The sequence below is a fragment of the Hyperoodon ampullatus genome, assembly GCF_949752795.1.
Source record: "Hyperoodon ampullatus genome assembly, chromosome: 14".
NCBI classification, from domain to species: Eukaryota; Metazoa; Chordata; class Mammalia; order Artiodactyla; family Ziphiidae; genus Hyperoodon; species Hyperoodon ampullatus.
This window is the reverse complement of record NC_136927.1, coordinates 66,535,382-66,555,083: the sequence shown is the minus strand read 5'-3', so window position 1 is coordinate 66,555,083 and position 19,702 is coordinate 66,535,382. Positions and strand designations below refer to the sequence as shown.

Sequence of the window (19,702 nt, the reverse complement as noted above, 5' to 3'; positions counted from 1 at the left end):
AAATATTTCTAGGGCTTCCCTGGTGGCGCAGTGGTTGAGAGTCCGCCTGCCGATGCAGGGGACACGGGTTCGTGCCCCGATCTGGGAAGATCCCACATGCCGCGGAGCGGCTGGGCCCGTGAGCCATGGCTGCTGAGCCTGCGCGTCCGGAGCCTGTGCTCCGCAACGGGAGAGGCCACAGCAGTGAGAGGCCCGCGTACCGCAAAAAAAAAAAAAAAAAAAAAACAAATATTTCTAGAGCTCCCACTATGTGCCAAGTGCTGTTCTAGGCACTGGGAATACAGTTGTGAGCAAACACAGTCCCTGACCTCATAGAACTTATATTCTAGGACACAGGGAAGGGTAAGGGTAAGCTGGGACGAAGTGAGAGAGTAGCATTGACATATATACACTACCAAATGTAAAACAGACAGCTAGTGGGAAGCAGCCACATAGCACAGGGAGATCCGCTTGGTGTTTTGTGACCACATAGAGGGGTGGGATAGGGAGGGTGGGAAAGAGATGCAAGAGGGAGGGGATATGGGGATATATGTATATGTATAGCTGATTCACTTTGTTATAAAGCAGAAACTAACACAACATTGTAACGCAATTATACTTCAATAAAGATGTTAAAAAAAATGGGAAAGAATAATAAAAACAAGTAAATACAGTAAGTCCCCTGCATACGAAAGAGTTCCGTTCTGAGAGTGCATTCGTAAGCCCAATTTGTTCGTTTATGTCCAACAAAGTTAGCCTAGGTACCCAACGAACACAATCGGCTATAGAGTACTGTACTGTAATAGGTTTATAATACTTTTCACACAAATAATACGTAAAGAACAAACAAACACAAAAAAATAAACATTTTTAATTTTACAGTACAGTACCTTGAAAAGTACAGTAGCACAGTACAACAGCTGGCGCTTCTTAGCCATACCAGCTACATCACCGCTGCTTTTACGCTTGCTTCCGGACATCCTGCGTTTGAAATAAAGATACTGAACTACTGTACTCTATATAGTACTGCACAGCAAAGTACACAAAAGCACAACCACTTATAGAGGATGCACACACGTGACAATGTACGCCAGACACGTGAACTAGCTTACGTGACTGGACATACAAACGCATGTTCACATCTTTGAAAGCTCACAACTTGAAGGTTCGTATGTAGGGGACTTACTGTATAGAATATGTAAGATGGTGGCTATTGCAAAGGGAAAAAAATTAAGGGGATGGGAGTGCGGGAGGGGATTATTTTATCTCTAGTGAATATGTATGCGGTGTGGTGGTTAGGAAAGCCCTCTCTGATGAGGGACATTTGAGTCAAGTCCCTCAAGAGTTGGCCTTGGGCTTCCCTGGTGGCGCAGTGGTTGAGAGTCCGCCTGCCGATGCAGGGGACGCGGGTTCGTGCCCCGGTCCGGGAAGATCCCACATGCCGCGGAGCAGCTGGGCTCGTGAGCCATGGCCGCTGAGCCTGTGTGTCCGGAGCCTGTGCTCCGCAACGGGAGAGGCCACAACAGTGAGAGGCCCGCGTACCGCAAAAAAAAAAAAAAAGGTCCACATCCAAAAAATCTTAAAAATAAAAAAAGAGAGAAAATGGCAGGAGAGGAGTCTGAGCTGGTGAGTATAGACCTGACTGCCCAATATGGTGGCCACTGAACACATATGGCTGCTGAACACTTGAAAGGTGGCTAATATCAACTGAGATGTGCTTTAAGTGTGTTTCAAAGACGGTATGAAAAAAGAATACAAACTATCTCAGTAATGTTTTTTGTATTGATTACATGTTAAAATAATATTTTGAATAGATTGGGTTAAATAAAATATATTAAAATTGAATTTCAGCTGTTTCTTTTTTTCATTATTTTTTTTTTTTTTAATTTTTTTTTTTGCGGTACGTGGGCCTCTCACTGCTGTGGCCTCTCCCATTGCGGAGCACAGGCTCCGGACACACAGGCTCAGCGGCCATGGCTCACGGGCCCAGCCGCTCCGCGGCATGTGGGATCTTCCCGGACCGGGGCACGAACCCGTGTCCCCTGCATCAGCAGGCGGACTCTCTACCACTGCGCCACCAGGGAAGCCCTCACCTGTTTGTTACTTATTTGTTATGGTTACTAGAAAAATTTAAATCACCTATGGGGCTTGCATTACATTTCTATTGGACAGCACTGGTAGAGACAATTCTTTGAAGAAGTTTTGCTATACAGGGAAGCAGAGAGCTGAAGCCACTGACCAGATGTACCTATGTCGGTGATTACCCAACTTTTTCTATTCATGAACAGTTTTACCTGGGCCAGATACCCACACACATCACCTACACCACCACACAGCACCCCACACATAGACTCTTCTTAGACTCTGAACTTTCCGAGAGGGGATCAAAACATTCTATATTTTGACTTGGGTAATGGTTACACTAGCGTAGTTAGATGTAAAAATTCATTGAGCTATACACTTAAGATTTGTGCATCTTACTATAAGTAAATTAAATCTAAAAAAAAAAAAGTGAAACGTCTGGATGATGGGATGTGTGTTTGGATTAAAAGTACGAGAAGATTTGTAGCATCTCAGAGTTGATGGGGACTCAGAGGTGAGCAGTCCCACCTTTTCCGGCCTTTTCCGACCTGGCACACACAGTGCTGGACCCGCATCCCATGGGCCCGTCTCCCACACCAGGGCTGTAAAGCCAGCTCAGGGCTTCACCCGGTTCAGACCACCTGCTCTCTCTGGGAGTCCCCAGTTTGCCCTCCAAGAAAGAATGTGAAGCGTGGGAAAGGCTCTGCGGGGGGGCCACCGTGGCTCCGTGGAGGAGACAATACCAACAATGGGCAACAAAAGCCCCCTTCAGAAGAGAAGGCTGGCCTTTGAGGGCCGCGGTCCACTTCAACCAGGCTGAGCGGGCTGGCCGAGAACCTGCCAAGGAAGGAGAACAAAGGAGGAGGCTGCTGAATGGTGGTTTCGCCAGGCCAGCCCAAGTCCCCCCTTCCTTCCCCCAGACCCACCTGCTCATCTCTTTCCTCCGCCTGTCCCGACAAAAGCAAAGACTGAGGGCTCTCTCAACTTCCAATGAGTTTTTCAAATGAAACAACGAGCACTGGGCCCCGCTGCTACTTGTGATTTTCGACGTGAATGCCATTATAAAGGAAAAGACCGTGATGACAATTCCGGTGCTTTATCTCCATTAACTACAACACTAATGGCAGCTTACAGGACTTAAACCCTCCCCACAGAGGGACTGGGAGCTTCCCATTCCTTTGGGGGGTCCCACTTAAGATGGAGTGCTATTATTTTTTTTCCCCTAAAGAAATGCTCTAATCAATGGGGGACTTGTTGCTTATGATAATCCCTTATGTTTATATTAAAGTTCACAAAGGGGTTTCCCATCCATTGCTTCATGTGCTCCCTTACCACAGCCCTTGGGGGAGGGCAGAGCAGAGGCAAGAGGTCGGGTCCTACAGCTCGGAGGGGGCAAACCTCGGAACAGACTCCTGATTCCAGGACAGTGCTCCTGTGTTGTTTCAAGCCTCCAGGCCCTTCAGGAAATGACAGCTGGGGAAGCAAGTGAATTCAACCAACCAACAAAGAAACGTGGACCTGGTACAAACTGCTTACTGGGCTCCTGCCAACGACACACAGGAAATAACAATGGTAATATCTATACTAATCCAAGAAAACTCTGAGTCAATGTCAGTGCTAGGCACTGTAGTCTGTGTTTTGGATGTGACCTCATTTAAACCTTATAAAGCCCTCAGAGGTATTATCCCATTTTTACTGATAAGAAACTAAGGCTCAGGGGGTTGAAGAAAGGTCAGTCGGACTCTGACCTGCTGTGCTGAGTACTCGTTATAGAGAAGGAAAGGCCCAGGCACTACTGTGGTGTCAAATGAAAACCAGAGCTGCACAGCAGTTAAAGAGGTAAGAACAGATTTTATTCAGGACTACTGCAATAGGGGGAAAGAGACCTCATATAGAAGTGGGCTCAATTTTGAATACAGCATGGTCTAGTGGGAACTGATAGCCAACGAGCAGGGTGGGGAACAGTGGATGGAAACTTACCAAGAAGATACATCAGGGGTAAGGGGATTCTAGCTAAGCTGACCTAATAGGATTCTGGCTGAAGATAGGCCAGGAAGATCAGACATCACCTGGGAGATGGTGGAGCGTGAGGAATCTGACCACATATCAGGGTGATCAGACATGGAGGTGGGAGGGTCTGGTTAAACTGCTTAGCAGGGTTCTTGCTAAAACTAGATTTTAAAAGAAAGAGTACAGATGGGCGTAGGAGAAATTTGAGGATCCTGACTAAAGTTTGGTCAAGCAAAGGATCTTTGCTAGTAGCAAATAATTTGAGCAACAAATCCAGTGGATTTCATTAGGCCTGTTCTCAACTGCAGCCTCCCCAGACCTACCACGAGGCTACAAGCAAGCAGACTCTCTCCTGCAGCCTTCAAGAGGCTTCTCCCAGTGGGTAGGGCCAGAAAGACAGCATACGAGCTGTTTCTGCCTCTGCTGTATCTCAGCATAAAATTCAAGTTCCCTTAATTTGCTGTCAGTCTTAAAATCTATCCCCTTTACCACGGCCCTTAAAATCCATATTTGTTATGGCTTCCAAGGATACTCTCTTCCTTGCTAGCTCCGCCCTAGTTACTCTGGCCTGCTTTCAGTTCACATACGCCAAGCTCTTGCCTCAGAACCTTTGCGTATGTTGCTTCTCTGCCTAGAATGTTCTTCCCCAGCTCTGCAAAGACTGCCTCTTTCCCTTCGACTGTCAGCTTGGCCTTCCCAACCCCTCTAGATAAATATTCCTTTTCGGATTTGTGATCACTCTGCTCCCTCTCCCTTGTCCCCTCCGGGATATAAGTGGACCAAGGGCAGGGAACAATCTGTCTTGCTCACTGCCACAGTTGGACCAAGCACAGAGCCTGGCATGTAGCAGATGTCCGCTGTGCTTTATTCTGCAGCTCCTCTAGGTCTGCAGGCCAGCTCTGAACCAGCCATGGCGCCCCTGAGCCCTGCCAGCCTTCTCTAGGAAGCCGGTTCCTGATCTCCTGCCCTCCAGCCACTGCACTTCTATGCTCAGGCCCTACTGTCCCTTCTCTACACCTCTGTCCACAGGCCTCAACCAGTCTGTTTTCCAGAACTATACAGGTCTGGTTACAGGTGCGACAGTACCAGGTGGGCGGGTCTCCTGCTCTCCTCTCTTCCCCACCACTCTGAGCTCCTGAGGTCCCAGCACCCATAAGCAGGGACACTAGGAGCCACCCAACAGCAGTGGGAGACCAACATCACCTTTTCCCATCAGGGTGGGATAAGAAGCTAAAATTTAAAAGCAAGGCTTTCAAAGTCATACATCTACAGGAGCCAGGCAGGTACCAATCGCACGAAGTTTGTGGGAGGACCGATGCCAGAGTAGGTGGAACCCGTGGGGGCAGGACTGTGGCAGACTGGAGAGTGCAGGCCCAACTCAAAGGCAGCAGATGCTATTCAGCTTCAGCTGATTGTTGCCATACAGGAATCAGGCCCAATGTTGCCGGCTCTGATTTTCTTTTTCCAGAGAATCCCAAACCCCCAATTGGATTAAAAAAAAAATAAATTTATTTTACTTATTTTTATAAATTTATTTTATTTATCTTTGGCTGCGCTGGGTCTTCATGGCTGCCCACAGGCTTTCTCTAGTTGCAACGAGCGGGGGCTACTCTTTGCTGCGGTGCGCAGGCTTCTCATTGTGGTGGCTTCTCTTGTTGCAGAGCATGGGCTCTAGGTGTGCAGGCTTCAGTAGTTGTGGCACGCGGGCTCAGTAGTTGTGGCTCGCGGGCTTAGTTGCTCCGTGGCATGTGGGATCCTCCCGGACCAGGGCTCGAACCCATGTCCCCTGCACTGGCAGGCAGATTCTTAACCACTGTGCCACCAGGGAAGTCCCCAAATTGGATTTTTATATGAATTTTCTCAATTTGTAAATGTTAGCAACTAACTCAATTTAAAAAAACCAAAAACCACTATGGATCAAATAAAACATGGGCCACCGGTTTGCAACCTCTGGGAAAGGTGAGGTCTCCATCCTATATTAGAGGCACCCGTTATTGCCCATGTCAGCCTCTCCCCTGCAGAGTCCCATTCAGAACTAGCCGAAGTTCCAGAATCTCCTTTCCTCTTTCCCCAATTAAAATCCCCATTTTGAAGGGGCAAGTCCAGCTACGTTGGAAAGCAATCTGATTAAAATAATTTCTACCCCCCAAACTCAATAAATACTCCTAGGATTACCTGCATTTCAAAAGTTATCTACTATTATGTTTCAATTAATAGAAGTAGAGGCAATGAGCCAAAGTACATAACTATGGGCCAATTAGGACAGATGCCAAGCACTGAGCCAAGCACTTCAGATGCATGAAACTCTTTCAGCCATATGAGGAGGTACTGTTATTATCTTTTATGGAAGAAAAAAAAGGAGGCTTAGAGACATTAAGGGACACTAGGAGCCACCCAACAGCAGTGGGAGACCAACATCACCTTTTTCCATCAGGGTGGGATAAGAAGCTAAAATTTAAAAGCAAGGCTTGCCCAACACTGAAGTCTGCACACATAAACACACTGCTCAATATTACTTCGTGATATCGTATAACCTCCATGTAATGGTCATCCCGGGCACAACTTCCAAAGGGGCATTCTTGAGATGCATGTGTCCCTCTAAGAACCTAAGATAGCTCATGGGCTCAGCCTTCTTTTAAGATAATCCCTTCCCTTCCCCACTGCACACCAAGACCAAACTTTCAAGGCAAAAGCAGAGGGGTCTTCAGATATCGACAGGACATAGTTGGTACCCAGTGCTAGAGATGAAGAAAGGATGCTGGCTTTTCCAGGTAATCCTCAGCCCTGCTAAGAAAGAGGTGACAGGGGGCACGAGTCCGATCCCTGGTCGGGGAATTAAGCTCCCACATGCCATGCGGCGCGGCCAAAAAAAAGAGGTGAGAAGGACCAATGTAAAACATCCTGGAGAAACACCCTGGCCACTGTGTCAAGCATACTTCCCAACGAAGGCCTCATGTTATGTGCCCTGGGAATCCAATCAGCCCCAAAGTACCGGAAGAAACTCTCGGGTCTTCATTCCTGTTATTCTCTTTATTCCATAACAGATTAATTACAGATTTCAACTTTTCAATGCAACATGTGGGTAAGTTAGAATATTCACAGCATCTTGCTAGGGTACCATGCCAAAGAAACAGAGTATCTGGGCTCACAGGTACCTGCTCTGTGTTGGGGAAATGGAAAAACAAGCAAAACGATTTTGACTTTTTTCTTTTTAAATAAAGGGTTTTTTTCATTCCTCTTCTCAAACTATGAATTATTCTTGACTCCTTCTCTTGGTATTCACTTCAGCTTTCAGAATTTCCTCCCTTTTCCTGGAACTAATGTGCTGTTCTGAAAGAAAACGGAGACAAACACAAAATTATTGAATATTTCAATTCAGTGTTCCAACTCCTAACTGGTGACAACAGAGAGACCAAGGTACTAGGAGATCCCATTTATAAGGGAACAATCATTCATCTATTAATTCTATTTATTTATGCCCCATCTCATTTCACAAAAGAATATAAGATAGCTCGAACTGAAGCTGACATCTTAAATAAACAATGAAACACACCTGATGATACCTAAGTAAGTGTGGTATGTGAAAACACAAGACGAGGTAATTCCAGGCACACCTCTCACAGTACAAGGCCAAAAAGACACTGTACATTTCAATTAGATGAATAGAAGAATGCTCGTCTTCAATTTCCCGGACTCCAGGTCTGCCAAACAATACATGCCCTCACATAGCTTAGAAGATGACATTCTGACCTTTCGGTACAGAAATCTGCACCATATTCCTACCATGTGGTCATGTTCTTGTCAGTGATCAGACTCGATGTCTAAGCTTAAGAAAGAATGATTCTCAAAAACTGGACTCAGCTCACAGAAAAAGTTTGAGGGGATAAAAACACTAACTCTCTTTATTCCTTCTTTCTCCACAGCTGCCCCCGCTAGACTCCAGGAAGTGACGGGGAAACACAAGAAGGGAAATGACAATCTGGACAGACACTGTGCAGCCAGAGGGTGACAGCACCAAGTAAGTGATTCAGACAGTTCTGGTGAGCAGAAGCAAGGTGCTCACACACATGCCGTCCTCAGCAGGCAGCTGATGTGATGACAAGGCAGTCCTGCAGAATGACAGGCTCCAAACCAATTAATCAACAGTTCCAAGGGGCACGCATGCACAGGCATGGAACTCATCCTGAGGGCCAAAGTGAGTGCCCCTAATTCTCTGCCAGCATTCAGAGGTTCCCAGGTGTGTGTTCCAGGAATTCCCTGGCGGTCCAGTAGTTAGGACTCTGAGCTTCCACTGCAGGGGGCACGGGTTCGATCCCTGGTCGGCAACTAAGATCCCACAAGCCACATGGTGCGGCCAAAAAAGAAAATAAAAGTGTGTGTGTTCCAAAACGTCCATGCAGAGAGGACAGCGTTAATTATGAAATAAGAACAGCAGAAAGGGTAGTGACCCACAAGCCTCCATCTTAGCTAAGAAATTAGCCCTCTGTTACGCCTGATCAAATCGATACCTGTTCTCAGATCAAAAACACTTGGCTACTAGGGACTTTCCTCTAAAACACAAGGTCCCAACCTCAGGAAGTCCCAAATGTCCAAATGATCAAGTGACTTTCCTCTTTCTCAAGCAGTATGGTTTTGGGGTAGCAGGGTGGGGGCAGACTATCTAAAAATCAAGAAAAACAAAACGCATCCAGTTAGTTTTAAAGAATTAAAGAGCTCAGTACTTAGCAGAAAGGACTCGTTCTGAAAGCAAATCTCAGCGAGAGCAACTATAATCCAGGACAAAACCAAATGGATAAGGCTACGGAATGGCGGGTGGGGAGAAGGGACAGGCCACTAAGAGACACGGGAGCTCGCTGGAGTGTGGAAACAGGTTTGTGCCTCGGCTGAGGCAGTGTTTACAAGACTGTCTACTATGTCTTTCAAGATTCACAGAATTGTACACTAACAAGGGTGAATTTTACTGTATATGAATTAATCCTGAAAAAACAAAACCAAAACAAATGTAGTCGCTTTCTGTGTTGAGAACTAGATGTTCCAGCTTATGTTCACACATCAGTGGAAAAGGCTCTACATTCTATGCTTTTGTTGATTTCTCCTATTTTCAGAGGAGTGGAAATTAGATGGCTTTGTTGCTTTGGCAGGGAAAGCCATTTCCATGGCAAAGGACGAGAGGGAACATGACTTGAAAACTCAAATACCTCCCTCCTCTTTGTTGGTCTAGTACAGGAGTCAACAAACTGTGCCCCACGGGCCAGATGCAGCCCACCACCTGTTTTTGTAAACAAAGTTTCATTGGAACATGGCCATGCGGGTTTGTTTACGTGGTCTATGGCTGCTCTCACATTATAGTGGCAGAGTTGAGTAGTTGTAACAGAGACCGTACGGCCTGCAAAGCCTAAAGTACTATCTGGCTCTTTCCAGAAAACTTTTGCCAATCCTCGGTCTAAAGGAGCTGATCAGGGAAGCATCAGACCCTCTCTTCTCCTTCCCTCCCTTCACCTTCCTCCACTCCCATCCTCATCCTAGGACTGACACAATGGAGAACGGGTGATATTTCACTTGACATTTTAGTCACACAGGGAGCTGCCCTGAACCATATATCCTGAGCTCTAGGAACCTGGGTTTTGATGATGCTGGCTTTGATCTGTGGCCATCAGTCTTCAAAATTTAGTGTCTCACCAAACCACACTATTTGGCCCAATCAGAGGTTAATATTACAAAAAGGCCTAGAACAGTGACAAGGTGTGCCAGGATTTGCCATGCGACCATCATTTAATGAATTTAGATGTCCTGAATGGGGGGGGGGGTGTCCCCTTTTAAGAAGTCCAAGGTTGAATCTGTCTGTCCTCAACTCTGTTCTCCTATGAACACAGAGAGGGGCTGTGTCTATAAAGTACCCCGTGGGACACACGGGAGGATGGAGCCTTACAGTCAAAGCCAGGTCAGAGCTGCTCTGCTGTAGTTACCACCACCTGGGCTAACTCAGGGGGCTTTGGCTTTTGCCCTGGTCCAGTTACAGCTTGGTCCAGGAAGTGGGGAAATGGCCTCAGAATTCAGCTTTGGCTTAGGGAGGGATGGGGAGGAACAAGTGTGCTGAAAATCAGATAAATAACTGACATGCATGAGGTAAGCAAGATGGAAAGGGGCCCTGCTCCTGGGATGAGTCGCCCTTCATCTTTACCGTAGTGTCCTATATTTTGCCAATCTACTGCTCTGCTCTGCAGCGATCCTGCCAAAGGAAAGAGGGTTTGAGAGTCAAGAAAGGACAGTAAGAAGAGAAATAAGCTGAGGAAAGAAATGGCAAACACCCGACCAGAGCTTCTGTTAGAGTCACCGTTTTCCCCAGGGGCAGAGCTTGCTCTAGGACTCAGGAAGACGGCAACAGAGTGGGCTGTGACTTTCTATATAGGATGGAGGGTGGGATGAGAACCATGGTCTTCCTCCCCAGAAAGTGTACACAATGTTAGCCTTCCAGACTAGGAACTCCCGCTGAGCAGGATCTAAATCAAATGGTTTCCACTCCCATCTCTCCTTAATCTTGTTCGTCTTGGGTGGGCAACCTCCAGAAAAGAGTGAACTCGGCAGAGGACAGCCTTTTGGCTCCCTGGGGCCTGGATGGGCTGCTCTGAGGCAACAGGGCTCTGCTCAGAGAAAACAGCTGAGTCCTGGCTCTTTCTCAGACGCAGTGCAGAGCCGCCAAGTTCAGGCTGCTGGAGGGGCAGAGAAGTAAGCCAGTGGCCACTGCTGGTGCTAAGGGAAGCTCTAGCAGAATCTGGACGACCACAGGCGGGGCAGGGAGCACGCTGGGGCCGGTATCCACGGTGAGGCACTCAGAGAGCTCCATGGAGGCCCAGGCAGGGAGGAGACGTGGGGCTCTCCCGCCCATAACAGTCTCTGAGCAAGCCTCTCTCTGATGTGACCAACTTGACTGGCAGCCGCACTGGGGGGCTAACGCTATCGTGTTACATTCTTCCACCAAAAGTCCTGGAGAGGAGAAAGTAGGGCACGTCTGAAATTGTGAACTTCCAAAGGTGAAAGCAATTCTGACCTTTTCTTATTGACCTTTACGTGGCTGAAATCACCCAGGTTCTAATAAAGTCAAATCAATGAGAAATACCTATGTGACATTTAAATTTGCTTCTAAGCCAGGTTCGAAAGTCAAGCTGCCAGCGAGCTGCCATTGCGGGGGGACCTGACCATTTGTGTGAACCTAAGTTTGTCTGGTTCTTGGGGCCGTGATGCGGGCCACTGAGCAGTGCTCCCTGCTGGGGGCCTCTGTAAAGCCCAACACGGTTTCTGGGGGGAAGAGCATGGACCTCACACTTAGGAGGAAGAGCTCCGGGAGGCTGTGGTGGTTACAGAAGAGTCCTTCTCGGGGGCGCGGGAGGAGGGCAGAAAAGGGTTTTCTGCGGCAGCAGAGGAGAAAACTGTTATACAGCCAGCACGCCAACAACCACCTTCTGCCACCTCTCCTAACCCGTTTTAATCTTCAGAAAGCAATTATATTCTTCTCTTGTTTTAATGTGCCGGGGCATAAATTGTTGTGGTTTTAACATATTTAAAACTTATCACCAAGGCTCTTTTCTGATTTATAAAGCTTCTGTATCGGGCTGGATTAAGGTGTCACACTGGCCCCTAAGGACATGAATCATTTTGCCACATACCGTTGTTCAAAGAGTGGGGTGGACAGAGCTGACAACAATATTTCTAATCCCACTCTGGGTCCCTAGCCCGTCCCCAACCTTACCTCTTGATTGCCTGCTGGGCCAGCATGCGATTGCCAGCCAAAAACGTCACACTGCCCAAGATGGCCAGGTACTTCAGGGTCTGGAACATGTTGAGTTGCGTCCAGTAGACATACATGAGCCCCAGCATAGCTACAAGGACAGGCGTCATGACAGTCAATTAAGTAAAACAGTGACATTGCCCTGGGCAGAGGACAGTTAGAACCCAGTAACTGCAGATCCTAAGAGGTCTGTATTTATAGACCAGCTTGTTTTATTCCCTTTATCTGATGCCAGAAAATAAACAGCTCAATATACTTGCTTCTCAGCCTTGGCTACCAAGAAATCCAGAGGTAAAAACCAGATCTCAGCAACCTGGCTCCACGTTCCAGCTCGCATCTTTGTTCTTTAACGCAGGTTTTGTTGTTGTTTGTTTTTTAAGTTATGTCCTGTTATATTTGGGGTTCAGTTGATTTTTTAAATTCTGAATGAAAGCCCATAGGATTAAAGAAATGAATCATTTTTCTTTTCATTAAAAAAATTCTTAGGGCTGATTTGCCGCTGTGACTAGGAAGGAAGCAAGGAGGACAGAGGAGGAAGGTTTAGTCACAAGGGCTCAGGTCTGGGCGCTGAGGACACTGGGTTCTGGCCCAGACTCCGCCCTTCGCAGCCACTTAACTTCTCTGAGCCTAAATTCTCTCACCCATCAAACAAGGATCGTAATTCCTACCCTGGTCACCCCCATCAGGGTTGCGATGAGAATCAAACGAGGGAATGTACACAAAAAGCACTCTGGCAAAAGAAGTCATGGCTCTAAACAAATTTATATTCAGGTTTTGTTCTCAGCCTGACCTGGGAGGGCTATCACTCAAATTCAGTTAACTGGGCTGGAGAGAAAGGTCATCCTGTCAATTCTGCCCAGAAGGATGACAGATGAACTACAGCAGGGGTTCTTAGCCCTTTCCGAGGTCATGGACCACTGTTAGAATTTTGATCAAAGTTACAGACTCTCTCTTTCCCCAGGAAAACAGAGATACACATTTGCCTAGAGTTTCAAGGGATTCATCTGTGGACCCCTACAGAATCAGCACACTAGGGACACAAAGAGGGTGACTCCTGGAAGAGTCAAAGAAATCAGAAAAGAATATTAATGTCTCAGTGAAATGCGAGGGTCACCAATTCAATAGTATCGAAAGTTTCTGAAACGCCTAACTGATTTGTGAATTTACTGTCTTGTAACATTTAGGTCCTAAGTTTTCAAGAGAACAATGCAGGACAGCATGTCTGACTGTGGAAGGGACTGTTTTCTACTACAGTCCAGACACAGCCGCTAGCAAATGTGAAGATCGATACGTTGGGGGAAGATAACCTTTGGAAACTGCATTAATGCTGTTCACTCAGGAAGATGGCTCAATGTAAAGATACGATAAGTGAGTAATCTCTGGAAATGAACAGAGCTATTAAATGAGGGTAAAACGGCCTGCCAACGGCGGCCTAGTACAATGAAACCCAATATAACGACAGCTGTTCTAAGCTGATGGGCCAAACAGGTTTATCATCATATTAACTGTCGTAAAAGGCCAGGAGGAAGAGGGAAATGTTATGCTATTAAGTCATTATAGTTAATAGGTTGTGGGTCTACTTAACAGGGCTTTTGCGTGGGCAGGCAAAATGTCAAAGGAGGTTAAATGGAATTAGCAGCCTGGGGCGCTTACCAGCATGTCCCAGGTGAAAGATAATCGTGCTAGGAGCAAAAGTGAAGTTGGAGACATTGGCACCAATCCGGATCCACTGAACGACAGGGAGAAATAAATTAAAAAGACATTAGAACTTGAAAGGGAGGCAACACATGCCATGCCAATGCTAATCCAATAAACAGCCCTAAGGGCTTAAAAGTTCATGCGTACCTGAAGAACAGGGAATTTTTCCAAGTGACGACCACCCTATTGTAAGTCCTCAGGAAAAACTTTCCCTTTTTCTTTAGAAAGGCCTTCCAACACCTGCTCTCAAACGAGCTTGGGTAACTCAAACCTGAACATCATTTTTAATGACAGCAAACTTTTCTATTTCAAAAACAGGTGAAACCATAAGGCTGAAAGGTCAGAAACTGTATTTGTGATGAAGTAACTGGCACCCCTGCTAATTTCTCTAAGTATTGGTGAGGTAAACCCACCAGCAGTTGGGAGGATGCACATGCTCTTGCTGTGGGTTCTGTGCTTTTTGAAATTCTGATCACTCAAAAGAACAGGTGCCCATACCCTAGGTCTGGTTTCTGAAAGCTTGTGGCATGCCTTCCAGATTTAGATTGACCAATAATTCTTTTATTAAAATCAATGAATGAATTAGGAACATAAGCAACTTTCCAAAAGTAAGATCTAATGAGTTTTCCATACAGTTCTCCAAATTCTCTGAACTTTGAGGATTTGCATCTATGTTTATAATTTTTTAAAAAGAGACAAGGGAAAAGAAAGTTGGTTAAAAAAAAATTCAAACAGTACATTAAAGTATAAAAGGTAAAAATGTCCTTCTATACTCCCTAAAAGGCCCCCTCCTTAGAGGTGGCCAACACTAATAGATGATGCCTTTTTAAGGTTTTTAAACAAAGAGCACTGTACTAAACGTACTATCCTACCCCTTGCCTTCTTCACTCAATAGGACATCTTGGCAACCTTGTCGTATCAGTTGAAAAGTACATAAATCTATCCACTCTTTTAATGAGCCGCATATTATTCCACTGTATGGATGTACACAATTTATTTAACACTTGCTTTTATGAGGACTTTAGGTTGTTTATAGTTTTATGCTCCAAACAGTGCTGAAATGCACAGCCTCTGTACTCACTTTTTCTATAGCTATTAGCATCCGGTCTTGCTTTTTTCACACTTGACCTCATCTGAACGTTCCTACAGAGCATCCCTGTCTATACACTTCTATCATTTTTAATGGTTACTGGGTACTTTCTCATGCCCCTTGATAATGGATCAGTTTTTCTGGCTGCTCCCCCATAATGGGGAATTTTAGTTATTCTAAAATTTTTTGACCATCGGTTTGGGTCACAGCTGCTGGACCCCTCTGGAGCTGTGCTGAGGCCAGAGCACAAAGCCTCCTTTGGAACAGCTACATCTGCTGAGTCTGGCGCCAGACACACGCTGCCCATGCTAATTACAGCTACTCACCAGAGCAAAGAGCAGGAGCAAGGGCGAGAGGATCAGGGCAGTGAATGTATTGGACACCACCGTGGGGGGCCTCTTCTCCGGCTCGCGGAACAGGTGCTGCCAAAAGAAGACAGGCCAGGAATATTTTAAAATATGCTCTTCCCAGCAGGGGCTGCCATGTATACGTACTAGGAACCAAACGCCAATGACAGTCAAGAAGAGGAAATGCCTCCCAGAGGCTGAAACTTCCTGGCCGTGAGTGGCCACTTGGCCTTTCGCCTCTTCTCAACACGGGCTTCTGCTTCCAGAGGCCTGCTTCGAAAGACACTACACCAGTTCACTACTCCTGACCAACCCTCTTTTTCCCTCCAAGACATATTGCCATTTAGAGGTTGGAGAACGCAACCTATCAAGCAGAATTTGCCTAGTATCAAAGATGGTGCCGGGGTATCTGGATGGCTGGGGTGACACATCCAAGGCAGAACTCTGGATTTCATAATGCTTCTGGGTTCCTAGGGTAGCATTATCATATTTTTCTAACCAACCTAAATTAGCTAACTGGTGTATAATAATTTAAAATTTTAAAATTTTCTTGCTTGCCAGTGTCCAGCCAACCCAGCGCCATAACAAGGCAGCTCCTCCACCTGAGACTCCTGTTCCCAACTTTTTAACCTCAGCTCCTCTTTGCTGCCACTGTCATGAAGGGACTTCTAACACTGCCTGTGGCAGTCACTGCTGCCTACTCCACCCTATAAATCAGTCAGCACCCTCTGTCATCATGCTTACACCTTCCACTACGTAACTGCATTTGACATTCTTAAACAATGCTATAGCAACATTAGGAGGATTTTAAAAAAGAAATCCTACTACTCTAGCTTTTGGGCCCTTGTCCTTTTTCTAACAGTGAAATAAGAGTAAGTAGTCTGCTTGGAACACGTCAACATTAATTCAAATGGGGATTTCCCCGTTACTGCAGTATGATCATTTCTCACGATTGCAAAACAGTCTGCCGAGTGGCTCTACCTCAGTTTCTTTAACCAGTGCTCAAACTGTTTAATAATTATTGTTTATTTTGTGAACTGCTTTAGAAACTTTTCAAAGCTTTTGTTTTCTTATCTGTGAAAATTTTGATCCTCACAACAGTCCTATGGGCTGGGCTGGGCAGGGATTGCTAATATTTGTATGCAAGGAAAGTGAGTTCCGGGAGAGAGGAAGGGCTTGCCTAGGGGAGGAGAGCCCTGTTCTCCAGTTGAGTTGTCCACCTGTGGGCCCCATCAGCCCTGGTCTATGCAGGAGCAGAGAGGAACAAAGCCAAACACATCTGTGCTGTAGTATCAAGCAGTGATCTGAGGGCTAAACCTCCTGCATGTTTAGGAAAAACAGATTCGCGTTCTGATTTTGTCTCCAACTATCTGTTTTCTGGGAGCTGGTCAGTGGGCAGCTTGAGCCTGTTTTTTCAGCACTAGGATGGGGCTGATATTTGCCCTGCCTGATCCACAGGGTGGCAAAGACCAAACTATAAAATATCATATAAACAGGTTAAAGAAGGGACCAGAGCCAGTGTCCAGGGGTCTGCTGCCCTCTCTCACTGTGTCCATTTCACATTTCTCTTCAATGTTTAGTGAAGAACCCCTTTGGGATCTACCTGAATTTCCTGTTTGGGGGTGAAAAGGTTCTTGGACAGGACAGTCGACGGAGCATCTTCTTCAGGGAACCTGATGACCACATCAGCCTAAAAAAACAAATGCAGCCATTAAAGGCACAGGGGCAGAGAAGGAGGTGAAACTCATCAGCAGGACAGTATCTCCTAACTCACGTCCAGGACCATAACTGAAAAAAGCTCCAAGCAGTCCAACCATTTCTGATCCATTAGCCGACAAATTGAGGCAGTAAAAATTTCAAGAACAAAATAAGTATTTGTTGAAAATGCTTTTTAGAGCAAGAGTTCCAATTTTCTACTGGTCTGGTGAGCCCCACAGAGCTGCCTAATACAGAAATCCCAGTTGGTACTCAGGCTGTTACAGTTGCAATCAGAAACTGCTCCATGTCCCTGGGAAGTGTAATTTAGTCTCAGACCCCCCCAAAAAAGAAATGAAAACGTGCTCTCATACAAAAAGCAGCCCGAAGTCCAAGAGAAGAAAAGGAGCTTTGAATACAACATAAGAAAATGCAGCTGCCCCTTTGTCTTGCAAAGGGAGCCAACCACCACTCAAGACCTGCAGTTTGGCCTCTGCTACCTTTCCAACCTCACCGCCTACTGCTCTTGACCAGATTCAGGTGCTCCAGCAAAATGGACCCAACTCATATCTCACTGAAAGCACCTCAAGCTTTTCTGGAGGCTGTTCCCCCAGCAATCAATCTATAGTCCCCCAGATACTACCTGATAAACCCCTGCAATTCTTCCCTAGTTCAAATGTCATGTCTTTCAAGCTTTCTCTCAACACACCAGTCAAAAGTGAGTTATGTAAGTGAAACACACTATGTAAACACCTTGCAGTTGTTGGTTATTAGTTAATTTACATTTTGCATATCCCACAATTCACTGTCCCACACCATCCTGAATTGGAATTGGATTTCAAATCTTAGGCCCCTCCCTGGCCCACGCTGTGAGGCCACGTCATATCTCAAAGCCTTTATCTCGTATCTATGTACCCCCCCATAGTGCTTTGCTGTATTATGAAAACCTTCTTCTAGTACAACTTTTATAGAAATTTGCTAGAACCCATGAGGGCAAATCTATACATCATTCATTCCCTCAATCACTATTTATTAAACCCCTAAGACGTGCAAGGCCACGTGCATGCCCCTAAGACTACTAATGGGGACAGCACACAGCCCCTCACCTCACAATGCGTGCGCCCTGGGTGGCAGGGCGAGGCCAGGGTAGGGAGCCCATGCCCTGGAGAGGAGCTGTCTGTGTCTGACTGCAGCACAGCCACTCCTGCCTGGGTCAAGATACATGGAGGAACATACCACATTCCACAGGATTGGGTTCTTCAAAGTAGCATCTCCGATGATTAAGTAGAGAGTGTAGGTGCCGGACGCAGAGTCAAATTCGAGCTTTCTTTCAGAGGTATCCAGTTCAAACTTGTACACGTTCTTGCTGTCCGGCTCCGCAACAAACACCACCTCCTGGCCAGTCTTCTGGTTATGGAGTCGGACAAATGTCTGGATAGAACAATAACGCAACCCTTCATCTGATAATTTCAAAACTCCCCCGGGCCCAACATCAAATCAACAAGGCAGCAGGCTGTCAGTTCTTTCGTCGCACTGGGAGCTCTGGGATCTGCCAGGCCTGCCCGAGAAAGCAGGAGGGGTGGCCGTCCCACCCTGCTTACTAGCTCAGAGGTCAGAGATAACTTTTTGCTAGTATAAGAAATTTAACTTAGGGGTCCAACCAATTCTCAACGACTTGTAGGCCGAATGCCCAGTTTGTGGATGATTTAAGCCCTTTGCTGTTGCTGTAATTTCTTCTTTCTGCCAGCCTTTTGGCCACTCTGCTGCCCAATTAACTTCTTCACCAGAGGGTGAAAAGAAGGGAAATGAGGTGGAACTTTAAGAAGCTCATTTTCAATTTCCTAGTGCCTCCAGCTAAAGATTTAGGAGAGAAGGCTTGGGGATTGATAGCAAGGCAGAGTTCTAATCGAGCAGAGCAGCCCAGTGTCAGAGACAGCCTAGCTTGAAGACAAACAGATTTGGTTACACTACTTATTGGCTGAGCAGGTTACTTAACCTCCTTGAGCCTTGATTTCTGAATCTTTAAGATAGATTAACTTCTACATGTGGTATATCTGTGTGAAGAGTCACAATAATGTAGGCAAAGCATTTAGCGTAGGACCCACTATATACTAGCTAGTCAACAAACATTTATCAATGATGGTATGAGTCTAATCACTTTATCCCCCCAATGGCCTAAGAAACTAAGGTTTCTGCAAATTAGAACTGCAGCAAAACTTAATATCCACTCAGCTTTTCTTTCAAGTGTTTCAAAATAAAGAATTCAACAAAGCAGGTAGATTGGTTCCATTTCACAGATCATAAGGCACGGAGTTTAAATGAGTTGCCATGGTCACAGAGCTAGTGCTGGATCCACAGAAAAAAACATAAATCTCATTTGTTACTCTACACCTGGGCAACAAAGAACCACCATCAAAGTGTTTAGGGAAAGAGGCCCAGAGCTGTGAAGCCTCCTGACTCCAGCAGTCTTGGCCAAGAATGGGATTTAGAAGCCTGGATGCCTGATCTTCCTCCTGTCACAGCCAAGCACAGGCAGGAGCCAGGATCATCTACAAAATGTCATCTCTACCTAGGAGGTCTGTTAAGCCAGGGTTTCAAAAACAAAATCTTGGATGAGACGAGTATTCAGTTAAAGTTATACTTCCTCACTAACTCTTCCTGCCCTAACCCTAATCCCACCAATTTTGTCTTGTAATTACTTCTCTTCATATTCTGTCTTCCCTTGTGCTGTTTCATTGGCAAATGCCATTCTGAGAAGGAGCTGGGAAGTGCTAAGGGGCTGAAAAGTTAGTCGTGGCTAAGTGGCCTGACCGAGCTCTCTGGAGCTTGGGTGTGGAGGGAGGAGAAGCAGAGAAGCAGAGAAGGACCGGGACGGCGGTGCTGGCGGCAGCCACTCTGGGCCTGGGCACAAGCACAGTAGCTGCAGCTACAAGAAACAGAAAGCAAAAAGGTTTCCAAGTTAAGTCCACTCACCTCCATGGTCTGTTCTGAAGCTGCCCCTCAGCATGGACACAA

At 46.2% G+C, this 19,702-nt stretch overlaps 1 protein-coding gene across 1 annotated transcript in view; it reads right to left on the bottom strand.

The window, feature by feature from the left end:
• Positions 1-10,248: 10,248 nt before the first annotated feature.
• The window catches only part of RPN2 (ribophorin II), a gene marked incomplete at both ends in the record, with an annotated part of 47,398 nt that continues 37,944 nt past the window's right edge, over positions 10,249-19,702 (bottom strand). The window contains 6 exons of the mRNA XM_079719746.1: positions 10,249-10,300; positions 11,819-11,948; positions 13,511-13,586; positions 14,972-15,067; positions 16,596-16,682; positions 17,924-18,118. Coding sequence (XP_079575872.1) covers positions 10,249-10,300; positions 11,819-11,948; positions 13,511-13,586; positions 14,972-15,067; positions 16,596-16,682; positions 17,924-18,118 — 636 coding nt within the window. The remainder of the gene's footprint in view (positions 10,301-11,818; positions 11,949-13,510; positions 13,587-14,971; positions 15,068-16,595; positions 16,683-17,923; positions 18,119-19,702) is intronic.